The sequence below is a fragment of the Polypterus senegalus genome, chromosome 8 (genome assembly GCF_016835505.1).
Source record: "Polypterus senegalus isolate Bchr_013 chromosome 8, ASM1683550v1, whole genome shotgun sequence".
In the NCBI taxonomy this organism is placed as follows: domain Eukaryota; kingdom Metazoa; phylum Chordata; class Cladistia; order Polypteriformes; family Polypteridae; genus Polypterus; species Polypterus senegalus.
Genome location: NC_053161.1, coordinates 81,774,994 through 81,793,209, shown reverse-complemented (window position 1 = coordinate 81,793,209; position 18,216 = coordinate 81,774,994). Strand labels below are relative to the sequence as shown.

At 35.3% G+C, this 18,216-nt stretch overlaps 2 protein-coding genes and 1 long non-coding RNA gene across 5 annotated transcripts in view; 2 read left to right on the top strand and 1 right to left on the bottom strand.

The window, feature by feature from the left end:
* LOC120534088 overlaps positions 1-8,887 on the top strand; it is a 37,834-nt gene extending 28,947 nt beyond the window's left edge. For 2 of the 3 annotated variants that reach the window (XM_039761353.1, XM_039761351.1), the window contains 3 exons: positions 2,065-2,198; positions 5,277-5,363; positions 7,759-8,887. In XM_039761353.1, coding sequence (XP_039617287.1) covers positions 2,065-2,198; positions 5,277-5,363; positions 7,759-7,783 — 246 coding nt within the window. In that variant the 3' untranslated portion in view covers positions 7,784-8,887. The remainder of the gene's footprint in view (positions 1-2,064; positions 2,199-5,276; positions 5,364-7,758) is intronic. The other variant, XM_039761352.1, reaches the window with a different exon arrangement.
* Positions 780-14,188, bottom strand: LOC120534089. The gene is made up of 3 exons (XR_005634680.1): positions 13,026-14,188; positions 3,020-3,092; positions 780-1,748 (listed from the first exon to the last, which is right to left on the bottom strand). It is a non-coding gene; the product is annotated as an uncharacterized LOC120534089 (long non-coding RNA).
* Positions 14,189-14,298: 110 nt separating this feature from the next.
* net1 (neuroepithelial cell transforming 1) overlaps positions 14,299-18,216 on the top strand; it is a 93,179-nt gene continuing 89,261 nt past the window's right edge. Inside the window, exon 1 of the mRNA XM_039761349.1 lies at positions 14,299-14,543. Coding sequence (XP_039617283.1) covers positions 14,407-14,543 — 137 coding nt within the window. The 5' untranslated portion in view covers positions 14,299-14,406. The remainder of the gene's footprint in view (positions 14,544-18,216) is intronic.

Here is an 18,216-nt window from a genome sequence, read left to right as displayed (position 1 = left end):
AACAAAATTTATTTCTATAGCACATTTTCATACAACAATGTAGCTCAAACTGCTTTATAAGATGGCAAAGAGAAAGTTACATGAAAAAAAACCAATTACGATAAGGCAATAATATTAAAGAATAAGTAACAATAAAGAAGGTAAGGTCAAATGACCAGGAGAACAGAAAAAACAAAAAAAAATCAAATTAAGATGATAAAAAAACAACAAAATCTGAAGAGGTTGCAAGCCCAAATGACCAACTACCCACCACTAGACATTCTGCCTAACAGAAATGTTCCTAAATCATTCCTGTTTGTTTCCATGCGTCACATGATAGGATTCTGATGAAGTTGGTCTTGTGGACAGCTGAGACACCCGCCTTCATTCCATCATCTCAGGGGGCTACATGTTGCCTTGATCAGGTAGTGGTGATGCAGATTGCCACCACAGAAGACCATAAAAGACAGTAGAGAATAGTGGAGATTAGTACAGACGCGAATCCCTGAAGAACATGATAATTATTTACCCATATAGTCTATTATGAATACAACTGAAATGTAGCTAAAAAGCCAAATTACAATAATGGGTTTTTAGCAGCTTTTTTAAAAAGTTTCCACAGTATTAGCCAGGAGAAATTCAGTAGGTAAAGTATTCCAGATTTTAGGTGCATAACAGCAAAAGGCCCTATCACCACTTCTTTTAAGTCTGGTTCTTGGAATTATAAGCAGTACTCCATTTGAAGATCTAAGGTTATGATTTGGAGTGTAGGAGGACAGACATTTCAAAATATAGGATGGAGCAAGATTATTTAAGGTTTTATACACCATTAGTAATATTTTAAAGTCAGTTCTGAATGACACAGTTAAGCAATATAACAATACTAAAACTGGGGAGATGTGCTCAAATTTTCTTTTTCGAGTTAAGATTCTGGTGGCTGCATTCTGCACTAATTGCTGATATCTTTCTTAGGTAGTCCTGTTAGTGCATTACAGCAATCTAGTCCACTAAAACCAAAAGCGTGAATTAATTTTTCAGTGTCTTGTGAAGTTATAAGACTTTTGTCTAAATTTTGCTATATTCCTTAACTGAAAAAATGCAGTTATCATATCTGGTTAATATGTGATTTAAAGTCTAGGTTAGAGTCGATGATAACCCCTCAATTCTTTACTTCCACCTGATAGATCCTAAGAGATCAAGTTATGTTTGCCTATCACTAAGGTTTCTGGTTTTTTTTATTTAGTTTGAGAAACGTACTACTCATCCATTTGGAAATACTGCTAAGGCATTGGTCCAGATAGCCAAGAGCATCAGGGTCATCAGACGCTATTGATAAAGAAAGCTGTGTCGCCTGCATAGCTGTGGTAGCTCACCTTGTGCTGTGAGATAATCTGACCTAATAGAAGAATGTCAATTGAAAAGAGCAGTGGACCCAGAATGGATACTTGTGGTACAACATATTCAATATCATTTATCTCCAAAGTACTGCACAATCAGCAAAACTAAGAAAGTAAAACTGAAACCACTTTAAGACTCTGCTGGTGAGGGCCACCCATTGTCTAAGGCTATCTATAAGAATATTGTGGTCTGTGGTGTTAAATGATGTGTTCAACACTCGGGTTATTTTCAAAATAAAAACAATGGAACTTGGACTTCTACACAGCAGAGGTGAAGAAAATCAGTTCTGACCTGATGATGTAAAGACAGCATTGTCTTTAAATAGTCCATGAAACTTTCAGAGAGAGTGGAATGTGTTGCAAAGTCCAAAACTGTAAATTCAAATGAGATATGTCAGTAGATACAGTACTTTCACCAGATTGCAAATCTGGTTAAAAAACTATGACTTCAATTGTTCATTAGTTTCACCCCATAGAAACTCAGAAAGTGAAATGGTGAAATTTGGGTTTTTTACTTGAAATTATATGGGAAACTTTACATTAGTCTCTATAAATAATTTTGTTGTGTTGCCATTTCTAAGGCAATGATGGTAAAATGTTTATTTGTGTTATTTTGTGCAACTTTGTTATATTTCTGTTATTCTTCAGTAAAGTAACCTTTAATTGTTAATGATTCAAAATATTACAGCAACAAGAGTCATCTAGAAGGACCTGTGTATTTCCACCCTTAATTTGCTACAAGAAACAGCCTCCAATAATTACAAATTATACCTGTCTAAAGAAAAGCATGGACAGCAAATCTCATAAAAATCTAAACAGCAGGCAAGCAATTTATATTTTTCTATATTAGAGACATTATTTTCATTTAATTTCTTTTATCCATGTTCATATCTCATGTTTGCTGGGATCGCACAATTATGTTGGAGCTAATTAGGGTGGCCAATGTTTTAATTATGTAAGCCATTTTTCCTCTTTAAGAAAACATTTAGTTAATTAACTAAGCACATCAGTTTCCCACAACTCTAAACTGGATACGTGGGTTGGAAAATGAATAAATAGATTTAGTCAATTAACTCAAGTCTGAACCAGCAGTCATTTGTTATGAGTTAGATATACACAGAACACATGATTCATCTCATGGCAAGTTAAAGGTACGGGTTTGAACCTGCAACCCTAAAGGTTTTTTTATCCAACTGAATTCATCTATTTATTATTGACCACACTCTTGTTTACAGTCACAGGGTGCAAATGTATATTCTAGCAGAAGCCAGCCATGCAGAGGGCACCTATCCATCACAAGGAACACTTACACACAGTTACTGTAATTGTTGTTCTCAGTCAAGGATATACAGTACTTTTTTTTTTAATACATAAAATATACATTGTTCTCAGTATAATATAATAAAAAGCTTTGGGTTGCTCTAGGGAAACAGATGAATTGAAAATGAACAGATACCATTACTTGCTTCTTGAATAGCTCATATTTTTCTCACACTTTAGTTAATCATTACATGTTGTGGAAATAACATGCCTTGACACAGAAAAAGCTTTGGTGCAGACTCCCCATATTCTTGAATTATGGCTGAAAAATAGGCAAAAAGGGTAAATGAAAAGTTGTTACAGATACAAATCCAAAACAGGACCTGGAAGTGGTGTCATCGGGCCCAGAACCAGAATTGACATCATCAAGTTCAGGCAGAATTTCCAAGGTTTGGTCTGCAGTGACAAAAGAGAAAGGATTATTGCACACTGCCATCCCCTGGTTTGGCATGGAACTACCTTCTTTTGATTCTTTTAGCTGCTTCATAATGCACACAACATAGCACACATAGAGCTAACAACAAATAACAAATTTTTCTTTTTTTAAATATTTAGTCAAAAACGTAATCACAACAAGAGGCTGTACTTACTTTTTCACCACTATATGCACATTTACAAATTTACCTCACATTCATCCATCCATCCATTATCCAACCCACTATATCCTAACTACAGGGTCACAGGGGTCTGCTGAAGCCAATCCCAGCCAACACAGGGCACAAGGCAGGAAACAAACCCTGGGCAGGGTGCCCACCCACTGCATGGCACACACACCCACCCAACATGCAAACTCCACGCAGGGAAGACCCGGGAAGCGAACCCAGGTCTCCTTACTGCAAGGCAGCAGCGCTACCACTGCGCCACCGTGCCGACCACCACACATTTATTGTTTTAAAATATTTTTACCACTTTTTAGGATATTAGGTGAGGGAGAACAATGTTGGCCTATTCCAGGTTACGTAAGCACACACATAAGCTAGATACAGTCTAGTGTCTTTCCCAAAATACAGAAAGTGGGACTGTCTGATAGATGGATGGCACAGAGGTTTACCTAGAGGAGCAGAAACCAAAAGATGACCAAGAAACATTTTTCAGATATTTGCAGAGTTTTCCTATGTCTCATAGGATGTTATTTTTTAGTTTTGTAAACGACCACTTTTAGAATGAATTAAAATATTAAAATGCTAGCTGCATGTATTAGAACAAGCAGATCTGTGTTTTCTTCCATTCATATAGTACTTGACAGAAGTACAGGTTAGGAGACAGTGTGGAGAAAGAGAAACTCTTGGCAAAGATCCAAAGATGACCATTGGCAATACTTGGCATGCCAGAGAGTTCAAGGGCTTTAGGTGGGCATGTTATACTTTGTTTTAGACAACATACAGAATAGCTCCATCAGGTAAAGAAACTTCAAAAAGCTCCTATATGCTGGAGTTTATTATTATGTGTCTGAAGTCTCTACAAACAAAAAAAAAGACCATTATAATACTTATCTGACAAAGGACTAAACTATTTCAGTGAGAGACAGTTTAGTGTCTGCCCACTAAAACTTAGATAAACTACAAAATTGTAATTCAAAATTACAGTACTGCTCTCAAGAAAACCATATGTACTATGGAAAAAATAAACGGGTTACACCAGTTTTCCAAGCCAAATCACATTATGGGAGTGTGTTAAGTTAACAGTCGATGGTAAATTTCCCCTTCTATATCATAACTTTGTATTATCTTTAGAAAATGAAAGCTGTAGTTGGGCAGAAAAGAATTTAGTGTTAGCAAGGAAAATACCTCAAATTATTGACTCATTTCCCTTCTCATGTGTTGTAGAAACCCCACGTCAGACTAGTGAGCCAAAGCCTTGCAGAGAGCTGTGCTTCTGTTTGTACACAGGCAGCCAAATGGCATCCCAGGTGGCTTTGGGCTTTTTCCTGTTTTGTCTGCCCAGCCACCATACCAACCCCCAGGACAGGCAACTGTCTATCTATGCAGATGATAACACCTTCTACACAGCACTAAAATATTTTTTTTGCCTCATACTGAATTTTGCCTGAGAACTGAATTCAGCCTTGTTCCACATATCCTGGTATGTTGAATGAAGGGTTTATACATTGGAATGTTGCTTAAATTTGAATTCTGGTTATATAATTATATATACTGTATATATATATATATATATATATATACTGTATGTATATATATATATATATATATATATATATATATATATAAATAAATATATAATAATTTTTTTAAATTATTATGAATTAAAAAAAGCTGTAAACATTACAACTCTAGCAGTAAAAATTACTATTCCATCATCCCCCTGCATCCACAATAATGACACAAAATACAATAATTTTGAAAAAATGGTGTGTATAATCTCTTTCAAGTGAGGGAAACCTCATTTGTTAGAACCTATGTTAGAAGAAACTGTAAAACAGAAAATGATTAGCTGTTCCAGAAGAACTAGTTACTATAGACTACCTTGCTCTTGTCTAAATTATAGAGTATTTTGCCCACTCCTTCACCTTCCAAGCACCACTAAAACACACCCTCTCTCTTTTCTCATGTTTCTTTGTAGACTCCAGGCCCATCCTGTGCCTTCTACGCATTTGCCACAAATTCTACCTGCTCGGGCATTGCTACCTGTTAAGGAGGCTGCTTTGAGGTACTAAAAGTGGTTTCATGGGCAAGCTGAAAACAACACTTAGAAAAAGTTAAATAGAAGTGATTCCTAATATTTGTAACTTCTATTATCTGTGAATTTTCTGTTCCATGTATCCAGTTCAGAGGCATGGGCCCTGGCATCTATTAACATAACATGCACATCATAATATCAATAATGTTAAAAATGTAATGTAAGACTGAGAGTGCAATGTACTTTGATGTCATTCACAATAACAGTATATTATGATAAATGTATGCCATTTCTTAAACTTTGAATAGATTTATAGCATGGTACTTACTGTACACTTAAAGCATAAAGCTTGAATCTCTCTTGTTAAAATATGACAGGAAGTATAACTCTACAGTGATTAGAAATCTGACCTCATAACTCCATTGCCAGAAAATACATTTGTAAATGAACAGTTAAAAATTAAGATATGTATGTAAATCCAATAAATGGTATTAATAATTGAGGTGGAACAAGGAAAAATTGATTAGATGGATGAATGAATGGATGTCAGGACAGTTGAATGGAGAAATAAAACAATATACGACATGGTTTAAACAAGTCAATCAATCAATCAACATTTATTTATATAGCACATATTCATACAAAAAAATGTAGCTCAAAGTGCATTACAAAATGAATAGAAAAATAGAAGACACAATAAAAGATAAACATAAGTCAACATTAATTAACATAGAATAAGAGTAAGGTCCGATGGCCAGGGTGGACAGAAAAAACAAAAAAAACTCCAAAGGCTGGAGAAAAAAAAAAAATAAATAAATAAAAAAAATAAAAAATAAAATCTGTAAGTTTTAGAGAAGAAGTTACAATTGCAAAATCTGAGGGAAAAAAGCAAAAACACTCTGGGCTGTGTGGCTAACCTTTCTCGTAATAATGATTAGCTGAACTTCAAAGTAGCATATTGATTCTGTATTTTTTTTTTTTATTATTAATTTTATTACACTCCATACAAAGCAATCAAGTTTTTACAAAAAGAAAAATAGAGTTAAGAACAGATCGATCCCCACCCTTGAGAGAGAGAGCAAGCCAAACGGCATAAAAATTTTACAGCTTTTAAACATACCTAAATTAATAAATTCTCTATGCTTCATGAACTTATTTTAAAATATTACTGATTAGATCCTGCCATGTTTTGAAAAAAGTTTTTAATATCTTTACCATTGAAATACTCGGTGGTGTGTATTGTGTTTCTTAGACTCAAAAAGATAGTTGTGACTTGCTGAGAAGTATCGAGAACAACTTACATACCAATGAGAACAGTTAGCTGTGGCCCTCACTTGGTTAAGGTGAGGCAGGCATGGCAGTACTCCTTACTTTTCAGTCAAGAAAGAATGTTTAGAAAAATCTCACAATGATGAGATGGTAAGAGGGTACAAAACATGATTCTCTTAACTTGGATCTAGTAAAGAATTATGTCTTTCAAAACAAGTAATTCAGAACTTTGTCACAATGAAAAGTATTTTAACTTTCTGCTTCATGGCTAAGGATGAAATAAAAAAATGTAGCAATGATAATATTTGGACATGTCAATGTGAAAAATTCTTGCCAAGACTGTAATGGCAGATGCATTACCTCTTCTCTTATGTTGCTCTTGCTTTAACTCAGTAAAAAGTACCCTTCCTGACAATGCTTGACTGAATATATCATAGCATGAATTATGGTATGTAATTTTAAAAGTTATGCCTCCTTTGAATTAACACTGCATACATTTAAAGTAAATGTGCTGGACTTAAAAAGCTCTGGGTGGGTCATGCAATGTTTTCTTAATACTTAGTGTCCTTATGCTGATGTAATTTATGTAGCATAGACTCTAAATTAAAGTCATATACATATATATTTAAATATTGTTAGGTAGACAAAATTTGTGTGGCATGAGTGAGTGTTATCAAATGTTTAACAATGTAATATTTTTACTAATTATTTAATTTCAGGCACAGTGTACAGTGTAGAAAAAACAGTAAGATTTCTTTCAAAGTCAATAAGTGATAGATCAAAGACAGAAGAAAAATAAGTTAAAGGTTTGTTCTCAATTTTTTTGTTAGTTAATACATGCACAATACATTGTTGAATGACAATATCAAAGACTGGCAATATTCAGCAGGATGATGTAACATGTGCTGTCCCCGACTACACTTATGAGTGACCTTGATTCAGCTATCAGTTGGGGTGCCTTGGCTTGGTTTTTATATGTTTGATGATAAAAGCTGTGTTTTTTAACCACACAGTATCTCAGTTTGGAAAGTTCTTTATAAACAAATTATTGGTAATGTAGTTTACACTATATAGTTCTAGAAAAATGAACATGCATTTCTTTTCTGTTTAAGCAGTTACTGGTACTGTATGTATAACTCATTTATGTCTCGTTCAGATCAGACATCAGCAATTTCTATTAGATGCAGTGAAAGCATCCATTTCAACAACATCAAGCTATTTGAACCTGTCCCTCTGTCTGCACTCATGGAGACATCGCCAATAAATTCTTTTACAGAAGGAGGGCTCAGTTATTTCCAAGCACCTCAATGGACTATGACTATTGCAGCAGAAACGTATCACCAGAAAGCATCTTATGTACATAGCTGCTATATGCCTGTCACTAAACTGGCACGCTTGGGCTGACCTGCATGGCTTGCTGCTGCCGTAATCCTCACCAGGAGGAGATTTCAGAGGATGAGATGAGAGATAGAGAGCATCTGTTGCACATATTCGTGTGTGTGGTTTTATTGTCACAATTAATTTCTTTGCTTTTGTTTACCAGCCTATTTTACTATACTGTATAGGGCCTACATTCCTGTAGTATTTGTACTGAGAAATCAGAGGAAAGCTTAAAAATAGCACAAAGTAAAAAATGTACTGTTCTGCTTAACCTATACGAGTATGTTTGCAAATCATGTGCAATTCTCACATTCTCTGTTAGTTAACACATGCAAGTTTAAATTCTACTGCAATATGTAAATGTGACAATATGGAAGCTATAAACCTATTTTATACATTTCATGACTTTCTTTATTTCTTTCTAAATAGTAGCAGTGAAAATTAGCCTACATGATTTGCATTGTAAACTATCATTAAACATTTTTCATGTACTGTATTTGATAGATGATAGAGCTCTTCTAAACAGTGTAGATTTCTGACCATGTAGGGTTTCATATGTACAGTCACTTAAAGAATATTAGACCAAGTAACAGACTACTTTTGTCTAATACGTCGAACGGGATGGATTATTTAATTTTAAATGGTGCATTTGAATTCAATATTAGGAGGACAAGACACGGTCAATAATCTTCTGTATGGATAATGATATAAATGTATTACAGAACTAATCTCTCTATTATAAAAGAAAATCTTGAGACAAGACTATTGCCAATAGATTTTTTCAAGTCCTGCCCTCATCTCAACCATTTACGGTTAACAGCCCATTCCCACGGTCCTCTCACATGTCATTCGTGTGAATGCTTTAATCAGACACAGTTCCTGTGCTCTCAGCTCTTATACATTTTTATGTTTTCCTTACTTTAAGTTCCCAATAAAAGAAAACTTATTATGTCCAAATCTTATTGAAGAATTACATCCCAAAGGGTTATCAACATAAGAAATGAGTACATGGCCAATTTTAGCACTGAGGAATGATGAAGTCAAACGAATTAACATGAAAATTGTTGTGGTTACATGGCAAATTGGTTAAATGCGTATCAATAGACTATGCCTAAACAGTTGGTGGTGATGGTGCCGAAGATGAAAACATCAATTTACAATATCCCATAGAATATCCAAAACCATTAACACCGTTCAGTCTTTCACCTACCGAATTACTGTTGAAAGAAGGATGTATCGTAATGTTATTGCATGTAAAATTTTAACAGGTGATAAGAAAGGTAATGTAGTACATCTTCCACAGAAAACATTAGACACCAAAGGAGATCTTCATATGTCATTCATATAAAATTTTTTACAGTTTTCCATTAGAATAGCTTTTGCTATGACAATTAACAAATCACAGAGACAAACATTCGAAAAAGTCGGTTTATTTATTAGAGAGAAAGAAATAATATTCACTCATGGGCAGTTATACGTTGTGTTGTCACGATGTAACTCCAAACATGGAATCAAAATTCAATGCGATATTGACAAAAAGTTAATTCCAAATATTGTTTTTACTGAAGTTTTACAGTTAAAGTGCAAGTTTAAAAAGTATTTGCGTGTTAATTTCAAAGCCAAACAGAACAAAAATGTATAATGAAACAAATACCTTTAACGCAACATGAAACATAATTTTCTTTCAATTTATTACATTTTACTATTTTTTAATATTGTTAATTACTTGCTGTAATGTAAAATTGTTAGGTCTGTTATGCATATGTAAAAATTCCCATGAAAATAACAATCTATTTAAATTGTACATCTGCTTCCCCTATATGCGAGCGGCAGAGCCGCAAAATTGCTAGCGCATAGCACCCGTCTGGGGGTTAGCAAGCAAAGCAAGCAGGGGGCAGAGCCCCCTAGATCAAATAAAAAAAAAAAGAGGGCAGTACAATGATCTGTATATTACAAAGAGAAATGTCTAAGACTGAATATACCTGTTTAAAAAACAGTTCACTCATTCACTTCAGTATGACACATTTCAGATTTTGTAAAAAATTACAAGTGGAAATGCTCATTATTAATGACCCAAATGACTACTGATGACAGAATAAGAACTGTAATGATATAGCAGCAGTGGCATTCCAAAGCAAATATATCAGATAATCACAATAAAATTATGCATCAGTATATGGTATGTCACCTATCCAAATTACTCTTCTCTCAATTAGAGGTGAATCAAACCACATACTGTTGCTAGCAAAGCCTTCCAGAAAGGTTTGTACCTAGTGAACTATAAGTAAAATATAAAAAAAATAATGCTTTTGGATAGCAAAGGTCATTATAGGAATTACTCAGATGGAACAGTGTCATTCATTTGTTTTCCTCGAACACTAGAAGACACAAGAACATGCAAGTGTAGCTAGTGACTCCAAGGAGTCTGGTATCTGCAGTTTGGAGCTCCAAGTCCCTGGCAGGGATGGGCAGATCGATACCACAGTAATCTATACTTTGATTCTCAAACTGTACTCCTTTGGTAGCAAGTACCATTAAAAAAATATAATATTGATTGTAATTTTTTCTTTAAGACAGGTAGCAAGATTCTTGCAAAGACATAGAATGTACTACCACACTTTCCACTCACAAGTTTTGGGATGAACAGGTGCACTGTAAGAGAAAAATCTCATAAACACACTCCACTCGCACAGCACAGACTGTATTATGAAATACCAAAGGGTAATTCAGCTATTCAACAACGGCAGACCTAAAGCATTGCATTGTATGGTACTACCTTTTACAAATGGAAAATAGTACAATACAATCCAGTATTTGTAAGTAGGTGGTTCAGAACATTGGCAATAAGAGCAATCCATTTAAATTTTTAAAAAGCAAACATCCATCCATTATCCAACCCACTATTTCCTAACTACAGGGTCACAGAGGTCTGCTGGAGCCAATCCCAGCCAACACAGGGCGCAAGGCAGGAAACAAACCCCAGGCAGGGCACCAGCCCACCGCAGTAAAAAGCAAACATGACCAACACAAAGAAGCGGAAAACATTAAAAAGATGCACATCTGAAACATAGTGATATAGCACTGACTGCAGAAAGTTTTCAAAGAGTCAAACTACATTATCCAGGAAGCTCTGTTGCTAGCATAGTTATTTAGACTAAGGTTTGCTGGAAACTTTTTAGTAGAGTTAAAAGATTTTGCCATTTTCCACTGATTAATAATTATGAAACATATAGCCTGTAGTGTAAAGTATCACCGTCAGAGGCTTTTGTCATAGGTTCTGCCAATGGTTGTAGTTTGAGAGAAAAGTTTTTTTTTTTTATTCTAATTAAAAAACAGTGGACATTATAGCCATATGCATAAATAAACGTGTAAATATTAACACTATGCAGAATACTTGTTAACTTATATAAAAATGAAAAGTTCATTTGAAAAATAAGTACTCAAGTAAATGTAAAAAAATATTAATTAGTTTACCATTTTTCTGGGTTCAACAGTATTTAATAACAATAACAACCTCTAGTGTAACAGAATATAATTTTCAAACTTAATTTTGTACTATTAAAACTGTGCATTGCTGCCTCACAGTAAGGATACCAGGGCTTGTGTCCCAGGTACTCCCTGTGTGGAGTTTGCAGGTTCTCTCTGTGCCCAAGTGTGTTTCCTCACAGTGCTTCAGTTTTACCTCATAGTCCAAAGACACGTAGGTTAGGTTGACTAGCAAAGCTAAATTGGCCAGTGTGTGTGTGTTCACCGTGCAATGAGCTAGCACCCTCAAGAGGGGTGTTCCTGCCTTCTGCCCATAAAGATGAAATTGAGTGAAGTATAAAAATGTCAACATGTTACGTTTCTAAATACCAGTTTAAAAGTCAAGCAAGTGTAAAGCTAATATTATAAGATCTTTCTCAATAAAACAGGTGGGCAGTATGTAATAGTAAATGGAAATGTGACCTGTAATAGTAAATGGAAATGTGAAAATATTGTTTTTTGTAAGTGTTGCTTTTTAAGGTAATTAGTTTAAGTACTTTTGTGATGTGATTTGCTTTTTTTTTGTACAGTATGTACAACATTATTAAATGTTTATGAAAACGCAAAAGTTCTTATTGCCATTATTGTGCTTTTTGTAATAAATCTGTTATAGTGACCTTGAGCTTGTGTAGTGATTTTAGTTAATCTAAAAACAGCATGACCTATACCAATTAATGTCATTTAAAAAAAACTACCACTATCATTTGAAAAACGCTCAATGTTGGTATCAGAAAAGTGAAATTACATGTATCAGTATCAATTTCAAAAATAAGGTTGCCATTAATCACTAGTACCTGTAAATGACTCAATGGACAGCCATTATTATTTGAAATATGGGTATTCCCAGCACAGCCCTAATATTAAACAATGTAACCGGGCAGGGCTCTGGAGGTCTACAGCTAGACTCTATTGGTGCCCTCTGGAATCATCTCCACCTACTTGGAGCTCTTGTGTGGAGGCTCAGGCCTCCACATTGCAGCCATTCTAGATTTCGCAAATCGAGCAGGCAGAGCAAATCTCCTAGTGAGAGGGTAGTAGCAAGATACTCAGTTGTTTCATGTAGGAAAATTGAGCTCTCGCAAGACAAACCCCAAACCATGCAGCACCTCAAATAAACAATGAATAAAGATATAAGAAAATTGTTAAATTATTGAAGAAATCAAAAATGGTGATCTAATAGTAATGTGCAAACCCATTCTTTTTGGTGATTCGATTTATTTTGTTGAGTTTACTAAAATAATTTGAATCACTGATTTGTTCACTTCAAAAACAAGCTATATTCTAGTTTAAAATCTAGAGTAGTATTAAAACTGTGTAACAACTTTAACCGCCAAAGTAATTCACACATAACAATAATTGTATTATAATAATAATCCCCTTTGTTAAACTTTGACAATAACATTTAAATAATTGAAAAAAAACGTAGAAATAGAACCTTATAATAGTGCACACATCACAATAACACTGTGAGAGCATTTAAATATGACTAAATCAATTCAAAACTGACAATACTTTTACCTCCCGCAATTTCCTTCTTCTAGTTCAGTGTACTCTACTGATTCGTGACGAACTTGCAATGGTTCTCCATATCAGTAGGAGGCGTACTGCCGATATTATTGGAGATACTCGGTCAGAGTGAACCGATCAATGGGAGGTGCTTGGTATGAGCAGCCAAGTCAGTCATTTGCTAGTTGTCGTCATGAGCCACGAAGACAGCGGCCATTTAAGTGACGTTAAGGTGATAGCTCCGGACTATCTCGGCGTGGTATATAAAACACATAATGCAGTGCAGAGGCTTCGAACTGATTCGTTATTTAATGTCCGTGAACATTAAATACGTTCTTTCAAAGACCAACACATGTATAAAAGAACTAGTTCGTTTACTGCACATCCATACGATATAATATTTTTCCCTAGCGTGAAATGTAAAGCCTCGTGACAATTACTTCAACAGCGGATTGGTCACAAGGCCAGTTTATCCCATTTCTTGTATAGCGAGCTCCTAGCTAGCAGTGCTTACGTTGTGGGGTTTATATTTAAACACATTAACACAACTTATTGAGTTGTACTATGAGGAACCGAAACGAGTTTGATGGAAATAGTTGAATAGCACCTTAATACACCTTCCTCTGCGAATATCACACGTTTGTTAACCTGAGACAACGATTTGCACTCTTCATCTGTGCTCACAGGGAAGCCGCAGGATTGTTCAGAACACCGCAACGCAGTATTTAAGTTGTTCAACTTGCTAAAACATTCCCTATCCTATCTTATTCAACATGAGGTACCCCATCGCCGCTGGTGAATCCACCTGTTTAAAAAGCAGATCGAAACGCAGATGAAGATGTTATTTTGGAATGGAGTATGAAATGCTTTCGGAAAGGTGTTCAAGTAAAATACAATGCATTTAGCAAATAAAATGTTGAAGTCACATAGAAATTACGTAGCGATTTTGTACAATTGTATCCTGAAAACTACCAGTACAAGTCTAAATCTTGTGCGCATCCATTAAAGCATTTAAAAAAATAAACCGTAAAGCGTGTCAGAGCTCAAGGTGTTAACCATTAAAAGAAGACAATACACGAAAGTTAGCGCCTACTGGCTCACGCCGGGACCTTGCCTACCCTTTGATCGCCACTGTATTCCCACCCCTAAATAATCCGTCCTCCAATCTCCTAGCAAACCGACTGCAACTCTTTCCATTGATTGGTGGATTTTGGACTTCCGCCATTTTCAAACCTCTTTTGATATCAGTTTGAAATAATTCAGCCCCCTTGTCATACTATAGCAATTGTTGATAACAATAGGGTAGATCCAGTTTTCATAGTTGCATTGTTTATGTCGCAGTTTTAGGTGTATATTAATTTTAGGGTAATTCGAACGGAGGGGTCGCAAGCAAATGGAAGAAACGGATGATTCGAGAATCAAAGACGCAGAGGCGGAAAATTTGAGGCCGAAACGGAAATCTGGAAGCAAATGTAGAAAATCGTCCATCAACACCGAATCCACAACTCCGGAAAACTGCAATTCTAAGCGGTGGGTGGAAAAGCACATATCATATCGTGTCATATAGTACATGTAATTAATCCCCGGTGAACTGTACTTTGAGAACTTTTCGCAAAGATTTTTAAAAACCCGAGGTTCAAAATGTCACGCGAGCCTTTCCTGACGTAATTATCCAATGAAGTTGTAGTTTTCCCTGTGCTTGGTTTCATCCTAAAATAGTCAGCCTCCTGCAAAGGCGATATTCATTCTTACTAGGTTCACTGATTGTTAACATCTGTCATAGTAACACATTTCATTTGAGTACCTCAAATTACACATTTTTCGACATTTGTCATCTGCCTCACATCGCTGTTTAAGAGCACACAGCACTAACGGTTCCCCAAGGGGAACTTGGTGACAGGTTTAGCTGATCATTTTTTCTCTCAGGATCGACCTTCCAGTTAAATAGTATGTATGGATAACTACTTTTAACAGCATAAAATGTTAAAATATACTGTACGTGTCAAAAGAAAACAATCATTTTTATAAGGTTGGACGCTTCATTTCTTGCAGTTACTATACCTGTATAAAAATGATGAAACGAAGGCCACAGTCTGATTGTAGGTGTCTGATACTGTAGGTTCTTTAATAAGAAGACGTGTAAAAAATTATTTGCAATTTAATTGTATGTTGTGTGGCTGTTGTATTAAATAAAAAGCAAGGAAGAAATGAATGTTATCGGTATGGTAGGATAAATGGTGATTTTTTTTTCACATCTTTTAGTGAACAACATTTTACAGTACTTTTCTCAATATCCTGTGTAATTGATTATATTTGAAAAGCAAACACGATATTAACATAAAAAACAGGTAATATTGTAAAGCTAAGGAGACCGACAGTTTTGTACAGTCAGTGAGAATGGGAATGACTTCAGAATTGGAGACAAAAAACTAACCTGAATCCTCTGAGATCTAAGAGTAAAAGCTCACCATACTTTGTTCTGGTTCATTTCAGGTCCTCTACATGTATTCATCACTTTTCATTCTGTCTAGTTTTGGCTTTTTTCCATTTTTGATAAGTGTGGTTCTGGTATATGCCTGAAACTGGAGGAGGCCTTCTGTTTAATTGATTTTATTATTACTCATGTTTATGCTTGACTGATTCTGCACTGTTGTAAAAAATGAAGAAACAGCAGCACATGTATCGTCACTTAGCTTTACAAAAACAGCGATATCACAGGGTAGTGGCCTGGCAAATGATATGCAAAATGGAAAAGCTCAACCAGACTAACAAGAATTGCTTGTTTTATAAGTTTAATTTGTATTATTTTGTGTGAGGACTTTGTAAAGCAATGTGTGGTTATATTTTCTTTTGATGTAGTCTGAATTGTGTTCAAAACATGTAAGTTAATTAGATCACTGACACCTTTTGTCCTGAGCAGAAAAGTTAGAAACTATGCTGGTATTGTAAGTCATGCAATGGTAACAATTACTGTTCTGGTAAGTTATACTGGCAACATCATACAGATAAACTTGAAATTCCTTTGTCTATCTACTGTACACAATAGGAAAACAGATGAAAACTCACATGGATGTGATATGCAGACTCCCCACAGACCACATTTGGGTGTTGGATTAAAACTTCAATCAATGGAGTAAAATTAAATCAATTAAATTGACTTCTAAGTATTATGAGTATGTAAAATTAGATGAATGTACAAAATAGAGGGTGCAGGGGTCTGAGGTGCCAAATAATTGCTGAGGTCCTTTCCTAAAGCATCAGAATCTCAGACTTTGAAAGTCAGATGTAATCTGAAGAGCTAGATCTTAAGTCCTATAGATGGTTTCAGAGGTCCTAACTAAAGCAAAAGATAGTGAGATGCAAGTAGCGGTATATGTCCTTTAGTAAATACAGATTTTGTTAGAATCTTAGAAGTGGTCAAATATAATTTTTATGAAATCCAGTAAAGCCCAAGTTGTGATTCTGCAGAAACCAACTAAAAAAAAAAACAAAAAAAACAGAGGTTTGTTTATCCATCCATCCATTTTCCAACCCGCTGAATCCGAACACAGGGTCACGACGGGGGTCTGCTGGAGCCAATCTCCGCCAACACAGGGCACAAGGCAGGAACCAATCCTGAGCAGGGTGCCAACCCACCGCAGGAGGTTTGTTTATCATTAACAAAAACAACAGTTAAAGCAGTGGTTCATTGGGGGTCCCAGTAAACTTCCAATATGACCAAAATGATTATGAAATAGCAAAATACATAAATCGCTATTGTGTCGGTATCAAAGTTATCTTTTTAAAGCATAAGGCTTCATCAACATGCAAAACATGTTACATACGGAGTGCAATGACTGTCGGTTTTCTCAAAGACCCACTGATACTGATTGTATACCTATATAGTTTTAACTGGATGGCATTTACGCATGTCATTAAAATGCATCTCCACCATCAGCCTCATGTTCAGATACAGACTGGATGGACTCCCCACATACCTGTTCCAGTTAGGGGCTAAGTCATTGCTTGCATTTATCAGCATAGCATAAAACATTGGATTGGGAGCTGGTTTCTTGTGATGATCCTACAAGTATAAAGTGAGAAGAGGTGACGTACTACACTGCCACAAACAACTTATCACAGTGCCACATATTTGGCAGCCTCATGAAGGAGATGGTAGACATCACATATGCCGCTGCTGCCATTCCACTTTTAAAGCTGCACAGATATCGGGGCTGGCTTTTCTGCGGCTTACCTGCTACCACCTCCCTACATAATGCTTTTGATTTTTCTACTGACTTGTATATGAATAGAAAATGCATTTACATTTCAGCTCATGTTAAATGTGGCTGTCACTGATGGAACCACTCCAGTACTGAATCCAGAGGATGGTGAAGTAGCTTATGTAAAATGCCTGCAGCAACTAGTTCTACATTTTAAAAATTATTTTTTTTATTTTCAGAAATACACAATCATTGTATGTTAAATGTACTTAAACCAAGTGAGTAGTTAACAGCTTTTGTTGCTTCCATATATCTGCACTGACCAATTTAGTATTATGATAATTATTGGTTATGATTTAGTTCTAAAATCCCTAAAAAAATGCCATATTGTCATATGAGTAAAATATCAATCATTAGTAAAATTAAATTTAGTTTAATAAATATATATATATTTTTTTAAATAGCCTGATAATTTTCTATTATGCTTTAAAAAACATGGTGTGTAAGAACACTGGCAGCAAATATGCTTTTGCTAATTTAAGCACCTTTGTCAAGACTGCGGCAAAAGTACAACGGGGTAAACCTCATGGGTGGTCCTCGCATCTTCAAATGGTACGCTGGGGCACCATGGAGGAATAAATGTTGAGAACCATTGGGTTAGACAGTAAGCAAAGGTTAGAAGCAGGCTTATTCTTTAATTTTAGGGATGGAAATATCACATTGGGCGTTTCTGCAGAACCATGTGAGAAGACACCAGTTAAAGGACATGGTATCAGTTACTTGGTTTTTGTATTTTTTCATATGAAATACTGCACTAACCTGTGATCATATTTATTTAGCAAATACCTCTGTCCAAGACAACTTACAAAGCAAGTTAAAATTCATACAAGAATGATTAGGTCATTCTTGTATGAATTTCAACGGAAATCGTGTAACATATGCAGAAAAACTATTGTTTTTATTATACATTTAGCAATAATTATGTTATTCCTAAATCATAC